This window comes from Protopterus annectens, chromosome 5.part0, assembly GCF_019279795.1.
Source record: "Protopterus annectens isolate FY-2018-M chromosome 5.part0, PAN1.0, whole genome shotgun sequence".
Taxonomy (NCBI): Eukaryota; Metazoa; Chordata; order Ceratodontiformes; family Protopteridae; genus Protopterus; species Protopterus annectens.
Window position 1 is genome coordinate 1391379952 of NC_056735.1, and position 26199 is coordinate 1391406150.

The 26199-nt window shown below is 42.7% G+C and overlaps 1 protein-coding gene across 1 annotated transcript in view; it reads right to left on the bottom strand.

Annotated features, from left to right (window-relative positions):
- Positions 1-26199, bottom strand: part of PCID2 (PCI domain containing 2) — a 593048-nt gene that overhangs the window by 49462 nt on the left and 517387 nt on the right. The window contains exon 14 of the mRNA XM_044071205.1: positions 8577-8700. Within this exon, the coding sequence (XP_043927140.1) occupies positions 8577-8700 (124 nt within the window). The remainder of the gene's footprint in view (positions 1-8576; positions 8701-26199) is intronic.

Genomic DNA, 26199 nt, shown 5'->3' on the forward strand with positions numbered 1-26199 from the left:
CAGTTGTATTTAATGTAACCCAGGAATATTATCTCTTGAGAGGGCACTAGTTTTTATTTCTTTTTGTTTACTGTGTACCCTAGGCCAATTAGTAATCTTTTTACAAATGCCAGATGCTTTAGAAGAGTGTCTTTGTTCTCTGCTTGAATTAGGCAGTCGTCCGAGTAGGGATATATTTGAATTCCTTTTTATCTGCAAAACACAATTACTGGTGCCAGGCATTTTGTAAAGACCCTGGGCGCAGTAGATAAGCCAAAGGGAAGTGCAGAGAATTGGTAATGCATTGAGCCAGCTATGAATCTGAGGTATCTTCTGCAAGATTGTCTGATTGGGACATGTAGGTATGCCTCTTTTAGGTCCAAAGTTACGAGCCAAGCCCTCTTGCCCAGCATGGGCAATAGCTGCTGAAGAGTCAACATCTTGAATTTTGGAACTTCCAGAAACGTATTTAGTATAGACAGATCCAGAATTGGTCGCCAGGTTTTGTCCTTCCTGGGTACTAGGAAAAGTCTGGCGTAAAATCCTTGCCACTGCTCTTGTTGTAGTACTTGCTGAATGGCCCTGATGTCCATGAGGGCTGCAATTTGTTTTTGTGCCTCTGCCCATTGATTGTGTGGCAGGTCTGGCATGCCCTTTGACCTTGGTAGAGTGTGAAAATGGAACCTGTAGCCTTGGGACACTATGTTCAGAACTCATTTGTTTTGGGTAACCATTTGCCAATTTGATGAAAAAAGTGCTATTTTCCCCCCTAAGGGGGCTGTCAAAAGAAAACTGCTTGGAAATGGTAGAGGAAAGTCATTGGGACTGATTCCTGTAAGGTTGTGATTTGTCTTCTCTGCTTTTGGAGGTAGGAGCACCCCATTGTTTAGGTCTGTATGAGCCTTGGGGCTGAGATCTGCCTCTGGGACACCTGTATCTGCCTCTTTGTGGTCAGTCTGAGACTGGAAGAGACCAATTTTTAGAAGGCCAGTCCCTGCTAAACCTGGGTGGCTGTACCTGTAAGAAATCCTTGACTGTCTGCATGGATTTTTCTTTATCCTCCATTTTTTTCAACACCTCTTCTGCTTTAGTACCAAAGTATCATGCTGTAATGGTGCATCTAATAATTTTGATTTAACATGATCAGGTAGATTTTGCTCCTTTAACCAAGCATGCCTTCTAATAACAGAACCTGTAACAGCGGCCCTGCATGAGGCTTCCAGTGAATCATAGCCACATTGCAAAGTATGCTTTCCCACTTGTTCAGCTGCATGCAATAAATCCTGCAATTCCTTGCTCTCTGAACATTCAGTATGTCAACATTTTCTGTTTAAGTAGTGACATTAAAATTTGCTGATATTTAAGCATATGAAACTGACAATTTAAAGCCCTTACAGCCAGGGTGGCAGAAGTGTAAACTTTTTTCCCCCATATGTCTAGATCCCTAGAATCCTTATCAGAGGGGACAGGGTTTATTGCAGTGGAAGCTTTAACCCCCTTGGGACCCTGAGATATAGTTTCTGGGTCTGCTGCGGGGTTTTTATACAGGAATTTATGAGAATCCGGGACCCTGTAGTATCTGTCTGGCTTAGCAGGTGCAGGGGGTAAAGAGTCAGGGGACAGTCCGGACTCTGAAAATACATCATCTACAATGTCTAAAACAGGTGGAATAGCAAGGGGTCTGTGCTGATGAAGAAGCAGGAAGTATCGGAGCCTTTTCTTAGACTCAGAATAATCTTGGCTCTCCCAGTGGAAATGCTCCCTCATAGTATGCAGTGTTTCCCCAAAAGAATAGTCCTCAGGAGGAGAAGCTGAAGGAATGGATTCTTCAGCATCAGAATCCTCATAGGGAAGCATGGAGTAATCCTGCTCAGAAGAGGAATAAGAGGAAATAGATACCTGATCAGAAGAATCATACTCTGTCTCTTGCCTAGGCCTCTTATCAGGAGGGGGATGGAAGCCCCTGATCAAAGTAATTAGGTCTTTGGCCATTTTCAGCATCTGTTTTTTTTAGGCATGGAAGTCTGAATAGGAGAATGCTGTACTTGTTTCTTTGTCTTTAGTGCTTTAGTCTTTGTCTTTGAAGCTGAAGATGGCTTAACATATAGTTGTGTAGGTCTGAAGACACCCTCAGAAGCCGGTGCCTGCTCAGCGGCTCCTGACCCATCTGAGGGACTGATTTCTGAGTGTCCAATACCTTGAGTTTCCAGAAGCTCAGTCGGCTCCATGTGGGAGAAGGTAGCGGCCTGTGGCTCTGAGGTAGCAGGCGCCAAGCAAAAGCGCCTCACTGAGAACCAGCGACTAGCCTAGAAGAGACTTTGTCATCGGTTTTGGACCTTGGATGCCTATCGTTGTCCTTGTGTTTTTTGTAAACTCCGGTTGTCGGCTGTTACGCCGACATTGTATAATTAAATCTTCGGCCACAGTAATGAAATGCAAAATAGAACCGACGCTTGATAGTGCGTTGGTTAAATCTAGCACAAAACCAACAGCTAGCAACGTTGTGATCAGGGCCTAGGCAAGGAATACAGTAAGAGTGAAAATCCTTATGAGGTATTTGCTTCCTACAAGAAATACAATTGTTAACTTTTTCTGACATCGGTCTGGAGCAAGAAAAAAGTTTCCCCAACGGGGTACTTAGCTTTAATGAAGACTTCAGTTCTGAAATTCAGATTTGAAAATCTCAGGAGTCGGCCGACTGGCACTTGCGAACAGGATAACCCAAGAGTATTGACTGCAACAGTGAAACACAATGAACATCTGAAAGCGTACAAAATCCACTGAGAAGCGGAGGTACTTTCTGAAAAGTGGATGGATTGGAATGTGTAAGTAGGCATCCTTTATATCCAAGGACACTAGGACGGCCTGTGGAAGGATCAGGGGTAGAAGGGTAGGAAGAGAAAGCATCCAGAAGGAGGGAACCCAAAGGAAGGTGTTGAGGTGGGATAGGTCCAGGACAGGCCTCCAGGGACCTTCCTTTCTGGGAACCTTCCTCTTGCAATAGACAGGACCTTCTCAATAGCTCCCCCAAGTAAGAAGTTCCTGCAGGACTGGGGGAAAAAGTGTTAGTTGGTCTCGGGGTGGGTGAGGGATGCCTTTGGGAGTGGGTCTGGCCTCCCAGGTCATGAAGTATCTCTGCTTTATGATAGATAGGACCCAGGAGTCCTAGGTAACCTGCTTCCAAGCGGGAAGGGGGAGAGAGAGAGAGATGCATGGAAAGAGGGGTGTCCGGGTGAACAGCCTGGTAGTCACAGACTACCAGGCTTTCCTTGAAAAGACTATTTAGAGGAGGGAGTAGAGGAAACAGACCTAGATGAGGACCGTTTCCTGTGGTCCTTTCTAGCCTTCGTTTGCATTTTCCTAGCTAAGGTTCTCACAAAGGAAATTTTTGCAGGGTAATTTCTTTGAAAACATGGAACTGGGGGAGACAAAGATATATCTCAGTTTCTGCAGTTCCTTGCCTTTGGTTTAGAGGGCCTTACAAAGTCCAGGAGCTGCTGAACCAAACAGATCTTTGTTGTCTAGAGGAGCATCCAGGAGTTTAGATGATGTCATCAGGGAGGGGTTGCAATCTTAGCCAAGAGTACCTCCTGATGACCGATTCAGAGGCAGCAGCCCTTGCTGAAGCTTCTACAGTGCTGTAGCTGCACTTGATACAGTGTTTGGTTACTTGAGTGCAGGAGTTCAAGAGAGAGAAAATCTTGGACTTAGCTGGGTTGTCAGGGAGCTCTCCCAATTGTCTGACCACATCTGCCACAAGAGCCAAGGAGTACTTAGCCATGTGCGTCTGGTAGTTGATGGCTCTTACTGCTAGGATGGCAGAAGAGTAAACCTTCTTTCCCAAACATTCCATCAGTCTGCTCTCTTTATCAGATGGCGGTAGAGAGGAGGAGGGAAGTAACTTAGAGGTTTGGTCAGTGGTCACTGCAATAACTTCCAGGTCTGCAGACGGGGCTTTGTAAAGGAATTCTGCTCACTCGGGATAGAATCTATCTGGATGCTTGAGTACTGGGGGCTGTGAATCAGGGTTTTTAGATCCAGCTATGAATGCATCCAGAAAGGCAGGGTGTACAGGGGGCACAGCAGAAGGGCTAGGAATAGTTCATAGTATCTCTTTTGGGTCTCAGGGATCTGACTGCTGTCCCACTTGAAGAAGTTTTGCATTTGGGCAATGGTCTCACCAAAGGTGAGATCCTCACCTGAGAAGTCTGTGCCACTGGACTCCTCCTATGGGGAGGGATATCTCAGAGGGGAAACAATTTGAGAAGAGTAGGTAACAGATTCATCTTCAGATGAATCCTCTTCTCCTGAGGAAACATCAGGGGCAGGTCCCTTGGGGTAGAGGCTGTAAGGGCCTGGATCATAATCAGGCCCTGACGTATGGCCAGGAAGGCATTTAGAAGGCCTTGGTGTGAAAGCCTGCCAATCCAGAGGCTGTTCAATGGACAGAGAAGGCAGAGACTGAGAAACATGTTTTGTTTTCTGTTTTCTCTTCTTATGTGTCTCTGGCGGAGAAAATTCGGAGATGTGGTGGAGGGTAGAAGGGCCTGAACCAGCAGGCACTCCACAATGTTAGAGGCTATGTCCTCTCATACAATGATTTTACAGACCCCATGCGGACCCTCGGAAATTCCAAGCCTAGGTTCCCCCTCGGTGACTGAATCGGATGCCTGAGAATCTCTCCAGGACCTCGGGTGTAGTACTGGTTTCCTCCGGGCCTTCCGCCAAAGAAAGATCCAAGGACTCTGGCTCAGACTCCAATTCTTCACTGGCCTAGAGAAGTACGGCTGGGAGTGGAGGGCGCAGCACTCGGTTCAGGCCTACTCTTTTTCACCTTCTTGACTGGGGACCTGTCTGAGTGTTCCGACGTTGGATCCATACTGGAAGCTAAACATTTAAGTCTCTGATTCTCAAGGTATATTTTCAATGCTGCTAGGCGGCTTCTAAGGGTTTTGGGAATGAAGGCCTGATAAGTACTACAGGTGGTATGCTCATGTTCTCGGCCTAGGCAGAGTAGGCAGAGCTCATGTGAGTCCCTATGTGGAATTTACCTTCCACACCTACACTTGCCCTTCCTAAATGACATGTAACCCAAAGCAGTATCAAACAAATAATAAAAAAAAACCCTATGGGGTACTTATCTGAAGTCAGATGTTGGAAAACACTTCTTCCGAAAGAGCGACGACCAAAGATGGAGTCACACAGGTGGCAGAAAAGTTCTGAAGAAAGTGTGTGCCGACATCCGCTTTATACCCAACAACCGTTTATGACCGACGTCCAAGAAAGAGAAGGGCAGGATATCAGGTACACCCTAGTTGTAGCATTTAACTTTTGTATAATGGCTGGACGTACAAGAGTTCACCAGAGGCAAACTCCCTGATGTCATGAATATATCAGCATATGAATAAAAGGACATCATCTTATTACCAGTCAAAACATTCCATCTCTATATGTGATATGGTATTAAAATTTCCATTTCTATATGATACGGTCTGAAAATGATCCTGAACACTATGACTTTTCATTATTATGGTACTGCTCTTTTCCAACTTAACATAAAACATATACAAATTGTCTTCCTCTGATTAAGTTAAAATGGATTTATTGCTCTGTTTTTTTTTTTTTTTTTTAATCATCACTGATAAATCTGGGGGAACCTCTAATGTAGAAATTAGTAATAATCCAGAAGGCAGAATTCACAGAAACACACTTTTTAAACCACACCTTTTAAAACTATTCCATTAAGTGCTTTCATCTCGAAAATACCAGCCTTCTTCAGACATTCAAAAATCATATGACAAACTCTTTTATAGCCCAACCGAACCACTTGAGTCTTAAAGACATAGCATTATAAAGCAACAATATATTAAAATGAAATACTTTTAACAAATCATTTAAAAAAAAACATTTGTATACATATTTATATATAACTATCAAAGATTTTTAACTTTAACTCACAAGAAACAGACACTACATCGTTTAACCCTGGATAAGCAGATGCATTCAAGTGTAAAATCCACAACTCTCTCTGTTCTAAAACAAATACTCCATGGTCCCCCCTGGGATCTGCAACTGTTCCAGTACGACAAATTTAAAACTATGACTTGGGAATTCCTTTAAGTGTTTTACTAAGACACTGGTCTCTTTATGTGTATGCATATCATAACTGTATTCATATACCTGCTGTTTAAATTTTTGCTCAGTCTTTCTCACATAATATGCAGGACAAGAGTTGCATTTTGCAGCATAAACCACTCCTGTATGGCAAGAAAAGCAACAAGAAATTATAATACACTTGGAACCCAAGGGCACCTGGTTACATTCCAAAATAAACTTGCACTGTGAACACATTACACACTTTGTCATTTTCTGCACTGGTTGCATATGTAAAAGAGAAACTGTCACACCAGTCTTTAAGGTTGCTATCCCGCCTAAATACAAAATCAGGAAATTACCATGTTTCCATTAGCTGTTTATCTGTTCTAATAAATGCCCATTTTTTCTTGATATCCATTATATTTTACTACGGGCATTAACTGTAGAAATAAATGCATTTTTTTGTATTTTTTTTCTGTTGCACACCACTTTCTCGTTGTGAAAAAGGTGTCACCCTATTGCCTGATGCCATTATTCCTATAGTTTCATTTTGGATACCATTTGTAGAAGAAGAAACTTCTCCATATGGTTCACCAAATGCCCTGGCATGATGGTTTTGTAATAAGGGAATGTACTGGCCTGATAGTCTCTTCTTAATTATCACAGATTTTATATTGTTAACCATCTGCACCAGGTAACCCCTTTTCACAAACATGTTACCTATAAAGTGCACTTCATTTAAGAAGTCAAGCATATCAGTTACCATTCTGGCGGCCTGTACCATCTGTCCTTTTATAACAGCTTTTTTGACATGGTATAGGTGGTTACTTGTAAAATGCAAGTATTTATTTGAATATGTTTTTTCCCCTAAAAACAAAAGCTTTTAAATCAGCTTCAGTTCTAGTTAATTCTACATCTAAGTAAGATATAGAGTTCACACCTAACTGGTATGTAAACTTCAAAAACTCATTTGTAGTATTTAAAAATTGTACAAAATCTGGTAATAAATCAACGGGACCATCCCAAGCAATAAACAAATCATCTAAAAAATGGACATACATCCTAACATACTTGAAAAAGTCACTATTAAATAAATAACATAATTCCCATACTAACATAACCACATTTGCATATAATGGCCATACCTGTTACTTGTTTAAAATAATGGCCATCATAATACAAAACGTTATTGTGTAAAACCATTTCAAATAAATGGGAAATTGAATTTATCTTATCCTTTTCAACATGTACATAGTCAGTGAAACATTCAGTAAACCATTCTATCCCTATAATATGGGGATGCAGATAAATAAGACTTTCACATCAATTGTCAAAAACATCCCTCTCTGAATTGTTGTAAGTCAATACATTTCACCAAAAAATCCCAGGAATCCCGACAAAGATGTTTAACAGGATCCAAGTAATGCTTCAGCTGTTCAACAATGAATTTTGCTATATAATATGCCTTTCAGGAAGTACCATCAACAATGGGTCGATGGGGGGTACAAGTCTTTATGTAATTTTGGCATACCAAAAATTGTGGCCAACTTAGGAGCTGTATAACAGACATAATTATATTGTTCCACAGACAACTGACTCTGAGTTAACATATCATATAAAAACAATCTATTACATGAAATATTGATTTCATTCAGGGATGCCTCAACATACGAGTCCTCATATAACAGTTGGAGCATGCGTTGGTTATAATCCACCTGGTCCATAATAATGATACCCCCTCCTTTACCAGGCTGCATAAATCGAAGACAGCCTGATTTTTTTAATGTCATCCATTAGATTATGTTCACAGATGTTAAGTTAAAGGAAATAGGTAGGGTATTGTTTTCAGGCAAATGTCTCAAATCCAGTTCACATGCATTTAACTTTTGTATAAAGGCTGGATGTACGAGAGTTCACCAGAGGCAAACTCCCTGACGTCATGAATACATCAGCATATGAATAAAAGGACATCATCTTACTATCAGTCAAAACATTCCATCTCTATATGTGATATGGTATTAAAGTTTCCATTTCTATATGATATGTCTGAAAATGATCCTGAACACTATGACTTTTCATTATTATGGTAATGCTCTTTTCCAACTTAACATAAAACATATACAAATTGTCTTCCTCTGATCAAGTTAAATGGACTTACTGCTCTAATTTGTTTTTTATTATCACTGATGAATCTGGGGGAACCTCTAATGTATCCAGTAGTGGACATTCACCAGACTTCTTGTGAACTTGTTAGGCTGCTTGACAGTACGGTGGGGGGAGCTAAGCTGATTGTAATACATTCAAAATTATCTTGTGAAAATCAATTACAAATACTGCCAAGGATTCACCCAAAAGAAAAATAATCATGTTACTCTGCAGTTATATTTGTTACCAACTGTCAGTATATGTATGCCAGAACCATGAGAATGCTATACATCAATAATCACACACTATGTTTTGGCAGAGGGAATCAAACAGCATAATGCAACTTTGGTCCATACCATGTAGATGAGGTTTGCTAAAATACACTGGATTTCATCAATATCCACATCATCTACTTGCATGAATTTTAATGCAACCAGGAAGGCATCAAGAGGTAGCTGGTGTGTTTTGAGCAGCAAGTACCTAAAAAAACACATAAATAAAATGTAAACTTTTAATTTTGACTACAGACACTCACCTTTTCAACAATTAATTTATAACAGATTTGAGAGACTTTGGCATTGACAAATTCATTCTTAGCAATCTCATTTCCAGCACAGAGATCTTACGTGCTTTTAATTAGCTGCTTTCATGCAAACTTTATAAAGTTCATGTTTACTAACTAAACTGCAAAAGGAATTCTGGCCAAGTGGCAGTTGTGTTAAAAGACACAACATATATAATCAAAGTACTACTGTTTAAAAAATTAAAGTTCTAAACCAAGCAAGGATAATTTTATTATGCAAAAAGTACAGTTTTGTACCTACCATAAATGTAGATGTCCGATAGGTATGCATCTGCAGTCATCACATATGGGTTGTCCTGCCTCAGGCAGCCCTTCGGTCGGCCAGATTCCAAAGTCTGGGTCCAGCGTCGGCTGATGTCGCCCTTTCCCCGACGTCAGAGCGCCTGGGGTATAAAAGCATCAGCCGACGCCATCTTCCTCAGTTTTTCTTGCCCCAGATGCCAGGTGCCCTCTAAGGAAGGCTAAATTTGGAGAAATGCAAAAAATTCCAAGCATGCACAGTAATATAAAACAAATACACCATAACAGATAACCCCAGCTAGCTATAAGAGGGATAAGTACCCAAGAAATACCACAGAGGGGAAGGAGGGAGGGTAAACCTGACTGCAGATGCATACCTATCGGACATCTACATTTATGGTAGGTACAAAACTGTACTATGTCCTTCAAGGATGCATCTGCAGTCATCACATATGGGTAGAATACCATAGCCAATCTGGGGGTGGAGGATCTATGTAAAGGATGGTGTAGCTAAAATACTCTGCAGGACTGCCGTAGCAAAGCCTGCTCTGGATCTGGAATATAAAGGTAAACTGTAATGCTTGGAAAATGTATGCACGGAGCTCCATGTAGCAGCTTCTAGAATGTCCTTGGTAGCCACCCCTCTTAAGAAGGCTGTGGAGGTGGCTGTGGCTCTGGTGGAATGAGGTCTAATGTTAGCTGGCACAGTTTTTCCATGAAAGGAATAACAAAAACGAATGCAATTCCCTATCCACTTTGAAATTGTCTGTTTGGAAATTGCTTTTCCTTGTGCACCAGCAGCATATGCTACCAACAGCTGGTCAGTTTTTCTGTAGCTTTTAGTTCTGTCCAAGCAGTAGCGCAACTGTCTGTGTATGTCCAGGGTGTGCAGAAGTTTCTCCCCTTTGTTTTGTGGATTTGGGAAGAAGGTAGGCAGGTGAATAGCTTGGTTTAATGAGACCCTGGATACCACCCTTGGCATAAATGAAGGATTGGTTCTCAATGAGACTCTGTCCTGATGAAAAATAAGAAATGGCTGTACTGCCATGAGGGCCTGTAACTCAGATACTCTTCTTGCTGAGGTTATGGCCAGAAGGAAGGTGGTCTTCCAAGACAGGAACTGTAGTTCTGAAGATGCTGCTGGTTCAAAGGGAGGCAGAGTTAGTTTTTCCAACACGAAGTTAAGGTCCCAAGTAGGCACTGGCAGTTTCCTTGGAGGATTGATGTTTTTAATTCCTCTTAGAAACTGTCTTAGGAGAGGATGAGAAAAGACAGGTGGATCAGTATTGTACTCTGCTGAAATTGCTGAAGCATGAATTTTAATGGAAGAGTAAGACAGGCCATTGTGGAGCATTTCTGCCAAGTATTCCAGGATATGTGCCATGTTCATCACTGTCGCATCTAGGCCCTTTGTGGTGCTCCAAGTGTGAAATCTTTTCCATTTTGCTGAATATGCCTTTCTTGTGGAAGGCCGGCGAGCTTCCATGATGATATCCTTCACTGTCTTGGATAGCTTTTTTTCCTGAGGAGGAGTCAAGGTATTTTCCAGGCTGTTAGTTGCAGGGTTTTCAGGTTGGAATGCAGAGTTTTGTAATTGTGCTGTGTCAGGAGAAGTGGCCATTGAGGTAGAGGCCATGGTTTCGTGCGTGACATGCTCTTTAACAGTGGGTACCAGTGCTGTCTTGGCCAGTCCGGAGCTATCAGAATCACTTTTGGCTGCTCTGTCCTGATCTTCAGTAAGACCTTGGTCATTAATGGAAGAGGTGGAAATGCATACACTGTTAGAGTTCTCCAGATGAAAGATAGGGCATCCACTTTCCATGCTTGTGGGTGGTATGTCCTTGAGCAGAATTTCTTCAGCTGATGATTGTGGGGGGAGGCAAAAAGATCTATGTCTGGCCTTCCCCATGATTGTGTTATCTGTAGGAAGATGTCTGGGTGCAGCATCCATTCGTGTGCATCCATGATATTTCTGCTTAAGCTGTCCACCAGTATATTGTCTTTTCCTGGCACAAACTGGGATTGCAGCTCTATATTGAGTTTCAAGGAAAGCTCCCATAGATTCATTGCCAGTCTGCAAAGAGGGTAGGAATGGGTGCCTCCTTGCTTGTTTATGTACCACATAACTGTGGTGTTGTCTGTCCTTATTAGCAGGTGGCCTTGATGCAGAAAGAGTTTGAAGGCCTCGATTGCATGTATCACTGCCAGCATTTCCTTTTGGTTTATGTGCATGTGTAGCTCCTTTTGTGACCATAGTCCTTGAATACATCTGCCCTCCATGTGTGCTCCCCAACCGTGGTCTGAAGCATCCGTTGTAATGGTTTGGCTGGCTATTGGCTTGCTGAAGGGCAGACCCCTGTTTGACTGGCTTGCTTGAACCCACCACAGAAATTCCTTTTGGAGGCATGGAATGAGTGGGATCAAAGTTTCTAAACTGTGACTGTGCTGAGTCCATAAACTCCTTAGGTACCATTGTAGTTTCCTCATATGCAGCCTTGCTTGTGGAATCAGAAGAATGCAAGATGCCATGTAACCCAGGGCCTGCAGGATTTTTCTTGCAGTCAGCTGAGTTTGTCTTGTCAGATTCTTGAAGTAATCCGGTAGTTGTCTTTGTTTTTCTTCTGTGAGAAAAGCCATTTGGGTGGTTGTGTCTAGATCCGCAACCAGAAAAGTTATTCTTTGGGATGGAACAAGTCTTGATTTGTGAATGTTGACTGTATATCCCAAGGCCTGCAGTAGGTGGATGGCATAATTCAAGTCCTTCACCAAAGTTTGTTGGCTGCCCGCTTGTATAAGGCAGTCGTCCAGATATGGGTATATTTGAATCCCCTGAAGTCTGCAGTGTGCAATTACTGATGCCAGGCATTTCGTGAATACTCTGGGCGCAGTAGATAAGCCAAAGGGCAATGCTGAGAATTGATAATGCTCTGAACCTGCAAGAAATCTGAGGTGTCTTCTGCAACTTTGTCTGATAGGGACATGCAGGTATGCCTCCTTGAGGTCTAGAGTCACCAGCCAAGACCCCTTGCCCAGCATGGGAAGGAGTTGCTGTAGAGTCAGCATTTTGAATTTTGGCACAATGAGATAAGTATTCAGTGCGGAAAAGTCGAGAATAGGCCTCCATTGATTTTCTTTTCTTGGAACAAGGAATAGTCTGGAATAAAATCCTTGGCCTTGTTCTGAAAGAGGAACCTTTTCTATAGCTTTCATTTGCATTAAGTTGGAGATTTGTTTCAAAGCCTCTGCCCTTTGATTTGGTGGAAGGTCTGGCATGCCTTTTCTTTTTGGCAATGTGTGAAAATGGAACCTGTATCCTTTGTCTATTATTTGCAGTGTCCATTTGTCTCTTGTAATACTGTGCCAATTTTCTGAGAATAAAGAAAGCTTTCTGCCCAGAGGTGCTTCTAATTGAGCCCTGGTTGGCGGAGTCAAAGCAAAGTCATTGAGTCTGTTCTTGTGCAGCAGTTGTGGGTCCTGCACTACCTCTCTGGTTGGGAGGCTGCCATTGACGTCCTCTGTAGGAGCCTCTAGCTTGTCCTCTACCTCTGGCACGCCTGTTCTTGCCTCTCTGAAATCTTTCTGTGTCCGGAAAGGACCAATTCTTGGTAGGCCAATTTCTGCTGAATCTTGGTGGTTAGACTTGTAGAAAATCTTTGACTGTTTGTACAGATTTTGCCTTTTCCTCAAATTTCTTTAAGACCTCCTGAGCAGTGGAGCCAAATAACTTTTGCTTTTCCAGTGGAGCATCCAGAAGCTTAGCTTTAACATGGTCTGGCAGAGATTGTTCCTTCAGCCAAGCATGCCTACGTATGACTGCACCTGTCATAGCTGACCTACATGAAGCTTCCAATGGATCATAACCACACTGTAAGAAATGGTTGCTAACCTGCTGGGAGTTATGTACCAGATCCTGAAGTGATTTGCGATCTAGGGGTTCAGGTGAAGACAGTTTCTAATGCAATTCATCTAACAAATACTCTTGGTACTGTATCATATGAAATTGACAATTTAATGCCCTCATAGAAAGAGTAGCAGAAGTATACACTTTTTTACCCCATCTCTCTAAAGCCCTGGACTCTCTTTCAGAGGGGAGTGGATTTTTAGAAGTGGCAGCTGCAACCCCTTTAGGGCCCTGGGAAATAGTTTCTGGATCAGCAGAGTGGGCCTTGTAAAGAAAAAGATGTGAGTCCAGGACCCTGTAGTACCCATCGGGTTTGACAGGGGCTGGAGGAAGAGTGTCAGGGGTTATGCTAGACTCAGAGTACACATCATTAATGACATTCAAAACAGGAGGAATAGCCAAAGGTCTATGCTGAGGTAAATGCAGAAAAGTTCTTAATCTTTTCCTGGAATCAGAGAATTCCTGGCCCTGCCATTTGAAATGCTCTCTCATAGTGTGAAGGGTCTCCCCGAAGGATAGTTCTTCAGGAGGGGAGGCCGAGGGGATTGATTCCTCTGCATCAGAATCCTCGTAGGCCGAAAAAGCCTCCTCCTGGTAGTCCGAGAGAGCAGAGCCATCAGAGGCCTCCTCTGAGGAGAGGGGATCAGAGGGCTCAACCCTGGGCCTTTTGTCTAGAGGGGGTTGAGAGCCCCTGTCCGGATGGGGTTGAGAGCCCCTAATTAAGGAAATAAGGTCCTCTGCTAAAGTTAGAATCTGTGAACTTGTAGGGGGTCCCTGAGGAATAACCCTGGGAGGCATAGCTTTTGTATGTTTAGCAGCTTTAGCCCTGGTGAATGCCTTTATGGACATGGATGCAGGAGGCCTAGCTGCACCACGTGCTGGTGTAGTTTTGTCTAGAGGAATGGTGTCGGAAGTTTCCAAGACACCAGTTTCTGAAGGAAATTCAATAACCGACTCAGCAGGGGCCTCCGAGACACTCGCGGTAGGCCTGGCCATGGTTTCAGCCGAAACCGCGGCCCGCGTGTGTTGGTCCTTGTCCTTCCGTTTCTTTGTTAAATGTGAAGTCGGAGTCTCCGACGGCATATTGTATGAAAAACTAGCCCCAAAAAATTCCTTTGCAAACTCCGCCCGACGTCTAAGAGTGCGTCGGTTGAAGGAAGCACAGGCTGAACAGGCCGAGACGTCGTGGTCTGGGCCTAGGCAGGGGAGGCAGTAAGAGTGGAAATCCTTATGAGGTATTTGTCTCCCACAAGTTAAGCAATTATTAACTTTATCTGACATCGGCTGAGGCAAGAAAGAGTCCCCAACGGGGTACTTAGCTTTTGAAGTATTCGGTAGCTGAATTACCGGAGCTGGCCGACCGGCACTTGCGAACTGCTTCTGCTTCGGGCACCACGCGGCAAGAAAGACTGGGGAAGATGGCGTCGGCTGATGCTTTTATACCCCAGGTGCTCTGACGTCGGGGAAAGGGCGACATCAGCCGACGCCGGACCCAGACTTTGGAATCCGGATGACTGAAGGGCTGCCTGAGGCAGGACAACCCATATGTGATGACTGCAGATGCATCCTTGAAGGACATCAAAGTACTGTTAAACTTACCATAATAGTAGATGTTAGAATGATCAGATATAAGAACTACATCTGAAATAGTCGATGAGAAAGAAAGTGCTTATCCCAAAGCTGTTGTTCTTCTTTCGGCTTTTCCCAGTTAGGGGTCGCCATAGCGGAACCTCGGTCCACTAATGATTGGCAGTAGATTTTTTTTTTACAGTGCCGAGGTGCCAGCTCGACGCCCAAACTTCAACGAAGGCATGCCCATTCACGCATGTCTTTCAAACACCACTTGACCGCGGGGAGGACATGCAGACTCCACACAGAAGGCGCGCCAGCCAAGAATCAAACTTATCCCAATAAAACCTATAAAAGGACTGATCGGTAGTCAGTCTCTCTCATTTGAAGGAGGAGGATTTCGAACTGGATTTATTTTATTTTTAGAACTAAAATAATTCAGTGGAAGGGGATGCTCTAAATACTTGTGACTCTTGACAACCCTGTGTTGAAATTTTTATTTGCCCTGAAGCATACTCTCTGTATACGGCCAGACTGGATTAGAGATGCTGGAGTCCCTGCCTGTGGATGAACTGTGATTGTCTAGCCTTAGCTATATTGACTATAACCTGCCTAGAATGCAGCAACTGGCCAGTTCCCAGTTTAAGGGGTATCTGAAGTAACAGAGCGTAGATAGAAGTCAATACTAGGAAAAAAAATTAAAGCCCTCACTTTGGCCACAAAAAAAAAAAAAAAAAGACAAAAATAAGGGGGGAATAGAGGGAGGGAGTGACTTCTGCAGGAGTAATTATGTGAACATTTGTCATTATGTTAAGTCAACTTACACAACTGTATTATGCTCATCATACCAATAGTTACAGAAGCTGCAGCTATATAACTAGATTATCATAGCTTAGGCTGATGGGGAGGGGGACGGATGAGGGTCCAGGACCTCCTAGAGAACTGCCCTATCAAAGCCTGAATTAGACTACGAGAAGGAATCAAGTTTGTGATATGTAAAAGTATGTACAGAGGACTAAGTTGTTGCTTCTAGAGTATTTCTAAAATCCACCTATTTCCATAAAGCCACAGAAGAAGTCAGGGCCCTGGTAGACTAAGCATTGACCCTGCACAGAATTGTCTTATTGTGGTGGGTATAACAAAGGTAATAGCATGAGACAAGCATCTGGAGATAATATGCTTTGACCCAGGTTGTCATTTTTTCTTACAGTCACAAGAAATGAATAACCAATCAGAGATTCTGAAAGTTTTACTTCTGTCAAAATAATATCCAAGTTGTCTGTGGATGTCCCGAGTAAGAGAATCCTTCCTCCCTTATTTTTAGGTTTTGAAAAGAAGATGGAGATGGCTGGCTTGGCTCAAAATAAAACTGGATGCCACTTTAGGCATACATGAATGATTAGTTCTCCAAAAAACCTCATCTTTGTGAAAAATAAGATAAGACTAACCCACAATAAGACCTTGCAACTCACTCACCTTGCAGAAGTCAAGGGCAATCAGCAAAACTGTTTTCCATGTTAAGAATCTCAAATCATCCTGATATGCTGGTTTAAATGGAGCAAGAGTTAGTTCTTCCACAACAAACTTAAGAGTAGGGGGTTCTTGGCAGAGGCAGCTGCAACACCCTTAAGGCCCTGAGAAATGGTTTCTGGGTCTGCAGCGTGGGCCTTATACAAGTGGAAGTGAGAATCCGGGACCCTGTAATATCTGTCAGGTTTGGCAGGGGCCGGGGGAAGAGAATCAGGGGCAGAACTGGCATCATTGTATGCACCATCAACAACTGATAGTACAGGTGGTATGGCTAAAGGCCTATGCTGTGGTAAGTGTAAAAAAGTCCTTAGCCTTTTCCTAGAATCAGAAAAATCCTGACCCTGCCATTGGAAGTGTTCCCTCATTGAGTGTAGAGTTTCCCCAAATGAAAATTCTTCTGGGGGGGAGGCAGAAGGAATGGAGTCTTCTGCATCCGAATCCTCATAAGGTGAGTATGGTCCTTTCCTGATGGTCTGATAACTCTGATCCATCCGAGGAATAGTCAGAGGAGAGAGGTTCAGGGGGTTCAGTCCTAGGCCTTTTTTTCAGGAGGAGGTTGTGAGGCCCTGTCTGGGTGAGGTTGGGATCCCCTGATCAGAGAAATAAGGTCCCTCAGCAAGGCTGAGAATCTGAGAACTTGAGGAAGGTCTGTGAGAGGGAGCTTTAGTAAGTAAGGCTTTGGAAAGTTTAGCTGCTTTAGTCCTGGAGAAGGCCTTGATAGACATAGAAGCAGGGGGTCTAGCTGCCCCACGTGCAGGAGTAGAGATGTCCAACGGAATGGTGTCAGACAATTCCTGTGTGCCTGCTTCTTTGGTATGAATTTCTGTAGCCGACTCAGCCGGGGCCTGTGAGGCCTCGGTTGTCAGAGGCATGCTTTCGGCCGAAGGAAGAACCGAGGACTTGGTTTCAGCCGAAACCGAGACACTTGCGGAAGGCCTAACCGTGGTTTCAGCCGAAACCGCGGGCCGCGAGAGTCAGTCCTTTTCCTTGCGTTTTTTTGGCTAAATGTGTAGTCGGAGTCTCCGACGGCATTATATATGCAAAAGCGGGACCAAAAAACTCTTCAGCAAACTCCGACCGACGTCTAAGGGTCCGTCGGTTGAAGGAAGCACAGGCTAAACAAGCTGATACGTCGTGGTCTGGGCCTAAGCAAGGAAGGCAGTAAGAGTGGAAATTCTTATGAGGTATTTGTTTCCCACAAGTTAAACAATTATTTACTTTGTCTGACATCGGCTGAGGCAAGAAAGAGTCCCCAACGGGGCTTTTTTAGAAGTCTTCGGTAGCTGAAATCTCTGGATCTGACCGACCGGCACTTGTGAACAGCTTCTGCTTCGGGCACCGCGCGGCAAGAAAGACTGGGGAAAATGGCGTCGGCTGATGCCTTTATACCCCAGGAGCTATGACGTTGGGTGAAGTGCGACATCAGCCGAGGCCAGACCCAGACTTTGGAATCCGGCCGACCGAAGGGCTGCCTGAGGCAGGACAACCCATATGTTATGACTGCAGATGCATCCTTGAAGGACATCTGTTTTCCATGTTAAGAATCTCAAATCATCCTGATATGCTGGTTTAAATGGAGCAAGAGTTAGTTCTTCCACAACAAACTTAAGATTCCAAGAATGAGCCACCTGTTTTCTAAGAGGCCTGGTATATAACAAACATTTTAATATGGGAATGCAATGAAAGAGAAGGATCCATGGGCAGATGTGCTGAAATGGCAAACAAGTGTACCTTGACAGAGAAGTATGAAAGGCCAGAAAATAGTATCTTCTACAAATATTGTAAACTAGACAAATATTAGCCTTAAAAGGACCTGGTTCTTGCCTACACACCAACTAGGACATTTTTTGCCATTTGTTAATGCATGATTTCCTAACGCCAGGTTTGGCACATCCTCAGAAAACAGGTGGCTAAAAAGGTATTAAAACTCCATCACCCAAGCCGTCAGTTGAAGTTGTTTCAAGTTGGGATCTATCAAACAACTTCTGTCTTTTGTAAGTCCAGTCAGGATGAAACCTAGTGGAATTGCCCTTGTCCTTGGCCATTTACAAAAGAAGGGAGAAAGTACAGTTGTATAAGCTGTACTTAACATAACAGTAGATGTCTGAATTCCTCAGAGCTGCAGTAGCCTTTGGCTATCTGTGGCGTATCCTGCCCAGGATTCAACGGCCAGCTAGTCTTCAAAAAGCCATTATTCCCTCCCACACCTACACTATCTGCTGACTGGCTAGCCCCTTGAGAGGAAAGCAGCAGTCAGAGCATAGACACCTTCATGACTTTCTTGCCCAAACAATAAGAGAAAGCTTATTCATCCTGAAACTCCCAAAAAGATATAAACATGTAACTGTTTATCTCGACAAATAATTATACAGAGTAGAAAGGGGGTGGAAGGGGATGGCTACTGCAGTGTTGAGAATTTCGAACATCCACTGTTATGGTAAATGTTACACAACTATACTACGGTCATCATTCCCCTGCTGTAGTAACCTTTGGCTATTTGGGTTGATTACCAAAGCTTATCCAATCCAGAAGGAGGAAGGGTAAGGGTCCAGGACCACCTTGGAGAATGTTACTAGCAAAGCCAATCCTGGACCTGGAAAACAAATCTAGTACAAAATGTTTTGTAAAAGTATGTACAGCAGACCATACGGTGCCTCTAGAATTCTTCTACAGCCCATCTCTTTCCAATACGCCATCAAAGAAAACAAGACTATTAGAACATGTCTTAATACTGCCTGGAAATATTTTACCATGGTGGAAATAACACAAAACGATACAGTAAAGAACAACCAACTGGAAAACTCTGACTTGACACAGACTGTCCTTTGTCAGCCTCATACTAGGAAATCCACAGTTGTATAGCCTTCCTAAAAGACTTAATAGTAACAAGATACTCAAATTGCAAAAGGAAGTCTAGAGTATATAGACTATTCTCCTGGTCATTCAAATTCTGAAACAAATGAGGGAGATATATGGCAAGATTTAAGATATACTCTGATAGTAGTAAGGGCATAAATAGCGTGATTTTTCTCTATGCATAACCCTCTAATGCAGGGAAAAGCAAAAGGGTTAACCCACCATGAATGGTTGCAACCCGGATACTCTCTTGCAGACGTCAGAGAAATAAACCAATTAGTTTACCAAAAAATAAACGGACAGAATTGGGATCTTTACTTTTTGCTGGGAAAGTTAAGTGTCGCCTGAATAATGAGTGACCTTACATATTAACAGAAAAACCTATCTGGTGAGCAAAGTCTGAAATGGAGAAAAGGATCCATGGACAGACTTGCTGAAATGGCTGATAAGTACCTCTTGCCAAAAGAGAAAACAGGATACAGGATGGTAAATCACACAAATATGTAAGAACCAGTGGTTAATAATCCCAAAAGGAGGGGGCTGTTTATAGGTGATGCACTAACTACAAAATCTTCTCCACTGGTTAACATAAGTTCACTTAGTAGTAGGATCTCCTGTCTCCTTTATTAGTAACTGAATGTCCTTATGAAAAAGCTGCCTAAAAGGTATTAGAACTGAATCATCTAGGCAGTCAGATGAAGTTGTTTGAGAGGAGGTGAATCAAACTCCTCATGTCTTGAGTGAGAAGATCCTGTCAGTGTGGTACCTTGTGGGAACTGCCACTGGCCAATTTCAAAAGAAGGTAGAACCAATGTTACTGGAGTCAGAAGGTAGTCACCACAGAAATTTCTGGAGAGTCCTTCAGAATGACTCTGGATATCAGTGAAAAGGGTGGAGAAGCATACAGGAACATTCCGGACCATGGAAACAAAAATATCTGTTTTCTAGGTCTGCCAGCAAACAGTTCTGTTGCAGAAATTATTCAGCTGTCTGTTTTGAAAGGAGGTGAACAGATCTACTTGGTGTTCCCCAAAGCTGGATCCATGCCTGGAAGATGCACCCCTGATTCAATCTGGATTTGGGAAGATGCGCCCCTGATTCAATCCGGATTTGGGAAGGTCTGCCCTGGTCCTGCTTAGCTTCTCTGCCACTATATTTTGCTCTGACAGTATGCAAGATGCTTTGAGTGTTATACAGTGCTGTAGAACTAACTTCAAAGCCATCATGGCTAGCCTGCAAAGGGGGGGGGGGGGGTAAGACCTGCCCCATTAGTTTATATACAAATGGCATTGGTGGTGCAGCATTTAGCATTGTCGCCTCACAGCAAGACGCTCTCTGGTTCGATTCTTGGATGGAGTGCCTTCTATGTGGAGTCTGCATGCCCTCCCTGTAGTCCAGTGAGTTATAAAGACATGCAGGTAGGTGCGTGTGTGCATGTGTGTCATGCATGTGTGTGTCTTCTGTGAAGGTGGGTGCCAGGCTGGCAACTCAACACCATAAAAATACCACTGCCAATCAATCTGCAGACTGGTGATCCGCTGTGGGGACCCCTAACCAGGAAAAGCCGAAAGACATACATGCTTTGGTACTATCTGTAGTCAACTGTAATGATCTCAAGGACCACAAGTCATGAAGAGATTCTACATCATCGATCACAGCTAACAGCTCTTTGATATTTCTGTGCAGTGGTCTGATTGAACACAGACCTCACACCTTCACTTCACAGAAATGGCTCTCCAAGCAAAAACAGAGGCATTTTATTGTCCCACAAATGCCATTCTTTTTTGATAAAAACAAAACTGATATCTAATAATCCCAGAGGATGAGAATTGTTGCGTCCTCACTTTTTTTTTTTTAAGCACTGAATTTTTCCCATGTACAACCTGGCAAGAAGAAAAAGAGTCAAAGAAGCCATGAACCATAGGTTAGCACTAGGCTAACTGCCCTTGTGGGCCATTTTAAGCCTAACCAATTACCCATATGAGAAACAAACCACGCACTTTGTGAACGTAAGGTAAATACTTCAACCATTATGCCAACATCCTACCCCTCCTGACATATTCTCTGGTTGACATCTTATAATGGAGAAGTTTCCAAATACAAAATTCACCTTTTCCTGTGTTAGGAATGCCTTTGAACAGAGGTTTCTAGAAGGCAGGCTAAACGAACAATCCTCTATGATGGAGTCAAGGAGGATTTCTGAACATTTATTTGGAAGCTCAGATCGGTCAAGAGTGACAAATACCATACTGAGGACTCCTGACGTTTGGCAAAAGACTCTGCAAAGATCATTCTTCTTCTTCTTTCGGCTTTTCCCGGTTAGGGGTCACACCACAGTGGATCACCTTTTCCACTCATGATTGGCAGTGGAGTTTTACGGTGTTGAGTTGCCAGCCTGGCGCCCAACCTTCCACAGAAGGCACACACACGCACACACACCTAGGGCCAATTTAGAGTGTCCAATCCATCTACTGCGTGTCTTTGGGATGTGGGAGGAAACCGGAGCACCCGGAGGAAACCCACGCGACCACAGGGAGGACATGTAGACTCCGCACAGAAGGCACAGCGGCCGAGAATCGAACTGGAGAACCTCTTGCTGTGAGGCGGCAACGCTAACCGCTGCACCACTGTGGCCGCCCCACTCTGCAAAGATCATTAAGGTATCAAAATAAGGAAAAATGTAAATGCCTTGCAGTCTGCTATTGTATCCCTGGAGCTAGACATTTTGTAAAACCTCAAGGGGCTGTAGCTAACTGAGAGAATAATGCAGAGAAATGATAATGTGATCCAGACACAAAATCTGAGAAATTTTATGAAGCCTGTGCCTATCAGAATGTGATAAACATCTTTTAAGTCTAATGTTACTATAAAACTCAGAAGAGAAATGACTGGTAACAGACTCTGAAGGTTCAGCATTCTGAATTTTGGTACTTTCACAAACTGGTTTGTGAAAAGAAAGAGCTAGAAAATGGTCTCCAAGAAAGCTTGAAAGCCAGTCTATGGAACAGACAGCGAGATGGGGGGAGGAATGTTGGCACAGTCATTCTTAAGGCATAGTCAGTCCTTTTTTTTTTTTTTTTTTTTTAAAGGATCCCCATGTTTCTTGCTCCACTCCTGCCATCTCATTTTTTGTTGCTTGATGGTAGGGATTGGTCATTTTGTAAAAAAAGGCAGACTGCTTGTAAGAGTTATAATGTGGGGCTTGAAACATCCTACTAACTCCCTGAATTCACTTCTACTATCAATCAATTTGAGAACCTGAGCAGCAGCAGGACCAAGCAAAACTTCATTGTCTAAAGTAGAGTTTAAAATCTCAGACTTTACCTCCTCAGAAAACTTCTGAGTAGGTACCCAAGCACAGCAGTAGTAGTAGTGGCCCTAGACACAGTATCTGCACAATCATACACACTCTTCAAAGAATATTTAAACACCTAAGACAGGTTAGAAATTGTAGAATTCAGGCAGGACCTACTGTCTCGGCTTGCCTGGACCACACTGAGTAAAAAGGAATTGTGTTGAGGCCACATACAAACCATAATATAGTTAACTATTTCGCTGCCACGGGAGACCAAAGTCGACCTCCTGGCTCCAATCTAGGTGTATTCAATACTATTCTTTTTTCAGATGAACAGATATGGAACTCTTCCATTTTTAGAGATCATACCTCTTTTTGCCACTTTTTGTTGTAATACTATTGTTCAACTTCAAATTTTAACTATTCTCAGTCCTCTCCCCACCCAGAGAGAGGTCCCACTCATCTAAACTCCCCTTTTTTGTGAGGTGCAAAATGCCTGTCTACACAGCCAGTCTTCAGTGAGAAAACAATACATTTTTTTTGCACTTCAGAAGGGCATGCCTTGCAGCAAGCTACAACTAAAAACCGCAATAACAACAGTCATCCACAGCAGCACGTCTTTCCATATCAGGTGACAATTGGAGAAATAAATGAAAACAGTCAAGGTATAAAAAGAAGATCCTAGCCAGAGATTCATAAAATTACAAAGAAAATTGGCCACATTACCCTGAATTTTGAAATCTCTCATATACTAACCAATTCCTTGCTATAAGGCATTGAAAACTGAAACCAGAAGTTCATACTCATTCAAGAAGAGTAATACAAACAAATATGGATACTTCTTCAGTGCCTTAAACATTTAGCCTGCATACTCAGTTACACATTTCACTTTTAATGCTCATTGTCCAACAGTACAATGCCCACAAGCAGCTACAACACCATACTGTCACCAATACAAAAAGAACAAACGATATAAGATATCAGTCTGCCTTTATGCACAAAAGCGCATCTTTCCCAGGTTATAACGTACTGTAAACACATCTCCCCTCCAGCATGCTATAAATGCTATAGATTAAAAGACTACACTAACAAGAAATCACAAACTCCTGAAAAGAAAACGAGTACTTAGTTTTGTTAATTAAGCAACAATAAATATGGCTATTATCGCATTTTTCTCATCAACTCAGCACAATTTAATTTATTTACACAACCTGTTAATGTATTGCAAGTACCTGAACTATTTTTTTTCTAACATAATTGCACCTACTTGACAACCATTCTCAGTTTCCTCACACCAAAAATTAAACCTGCCGCAGAGCAGTTTAACATATGCGTATAGCTTCTCTTCCTATTGGTTAAAAAACTTGGGAAACTCTTCAATAAAACATTAGCTTACAGAGGAAGAGCCTGACAACCAGAATGCAAAAGAAAACATGGCAGCTGTGGTAGAACAGTTGATAATTTGAGAAAAATCACAATGTTAAAAATGTTTGCAATCTTGTGAGGCTGCATTACTAGCTGCCCAGGGCTGCATGAGGCCAGTGGGTTGGACATCCCTGTTCTAAAGGTTGTGTGGCAGAACAATCTCATAGGCTATCAACATCTAACAGAATAAACTAAAAGAAGGAATTATCTTATGAAATCTAACACCTTAACTTGTCATCCACAAGAGAAAGGCTGGTATTAAGTGTGCTGCCTTTTGTTGTGGAGGATTGAAGGCTGATGCTCAGAGTTACTGCAAGCAGCATTTAACACATCCTCCAATGCTGGCGTAATAGGAGGAATGGGTTATCATGAGGTAAATCCACTTGCAACATATTATATCTCCTCCATTTATTGGGGAACATTCACTTATTCCCACAAAAATACACCCTTCTACGTGGAACTAAAGAAAACAGACTTTCTTTGGAATCAGAGTCTGGGTTTGAGATTCAGATAAAGAAAAAGCCCCATCTTGTTTTGAGAGAATCCTTGAACATATTTTCCACAGGAATATACTGGCCTAATTAGACTTTTGCCATGGATTTCTGGTCTTCAGGATAGAAAGTCAGCAATAAACTCCTGCCTAAGGTTAGAAAATCATCCTTGTGCACAGACAAATTGACTTTGGATGAGCAATGTCTAACCTTTTCTTTCTTTTTTCTAGGGACATCCCTGGAAAGAGATGGACTGTGAGATGGCACTTCAATCCAGCAAAGAGGTCTCTTTCCACAGCCCCTCCAAAAAGAATCTCCTGGAGAAATTCCTAAACCCAAAGAAGATGGTTCTCCAATGCCCAGACTGGATACTGGAACAGCTGCAGAGGACATGGCTAACTTCTGGTCTATGGTGGCAGAAGAGATTATATCAGAGAAACTCTGAGAAACCACCAAGTGGTCTGAAGAACAACAAATGACCACTGCAGAATCACCCATCAGTGGCTGAACAACTGTTTAGAGTCCACATTGTAGGCAAGAGATCCTACTCTGTTATTTTTTTTTTCAAGTACAGCAGGAGAAGAAACAGCAGGACTAGTGTAAGAATGCATGCTGCAACTGAGGAAGAAGCTTGACTGCTGGTAAGTACTGCTGAGAAGAGTCAGTTGGAAGGTAAGTCACTGGACAAGTGTTCACAAGCAGCACACACACAGACTTCCCTACACAGTCCCTCAAAGTTCAAAAGTAAGGGCACAGGCAGTACACAAAAACCCTATAATAACTCAAAAGTCCCTTTAATAGAAAAGTACTGAGAGAAAACAAGAAATAAAAGTAAGTTGTCGCAAAGCATAAACAAGCACCATACATAAAATTAATTTTTAGCTCTGGAGTACACTTCCTGATGCTTAAATGCAGCACCTTCAAGCAAAATGTCTGTACTAGTAAAATAATAAAGGTAAGTTATCAAGAAGGGTGCGCATAAGCACCAAATCACTTGACCACTGTCTGAATACATAAAACACTTTCCAATCTTTAAATCCCTACACTTCAATTAATATGTCTCAAAGGCACTCATTGTTTTCTAACAAAAAGTCCCAGTATTCAAAAATAAGCCGATCTTCTGACAAGAAGCTTCTGATATTAATAATTTTGCCAGGATTCTTCAGGAAATAAAATACATCAAAATGTTTAAAAAGACAGTATTTTCTGTACAGAAGGGTTTCCCTATGGGGACCTACCTGTCAGAAATGAAGCTTGTAGCCACCTGCTGTTCCGGTGAAGCCTCAGAGTTCCTTTTTCTTGAGGCAGCACAAAAGTACTTAAGTTGTCAAAATTCTGATTGCTGATCCCCCCCCCCCCCCCCCCGCCAAGAGGCTAGCCTATCAGCAGTCAATGTGTAGTTGTGAGAGGGAGTCCGAGCATTTTGAAGATTGGCTGGTTGTTGTATCCTCTTGCTAGATACAACCCAAACAGCTAAACCTACTACAGCAGTGAGAATGAACATCCACTGTTGCCTGGGCCAAAAGGAAGTCACCTCAATGATCTTTACCGAATTCTGAATCGTCGGAATGGCTCCTGATATCAGAGGAAAGAGTGGAAAAGCATACAGGAACATTCCTGTCCAAGGAAATAAAAATACATCTGTTTTCATGCCTTCTTGTATGTAATCCTGGAGGAGAATGTTGCCAAATGACTGTTGTGAATGCAAAACTGAAGGAACATGGAATGAAACTGTATACAAATACACCTGTAATGTCAGAAAATGGGGAAATCAAAAGAAGCTGAGAATTGAGATAGAAGGGAAAACAGTGGGACAGGTTAATAGCTTCAAGTATCTGGGATGAGTAGTTGAGCTTCCGCCTGAGTGATGAGGTCAAAGCTAGAATCAGAAGGGCTGAAACCAAGTGGCATAGAATGACAGGGGGTAGTGTATGACAGAAGAATGCCAATGAAGTAAGGTGTATAAAACAGTGATGTGACCAGTACTGTTGTATGGTACAGAAACCTGGGAAGTAAAGGCAGAACAGTTGAAACTAGAGGTGATGGTGATGTAGTATTTTGAGACAGGTGGTAGGATCCCACACTGTGG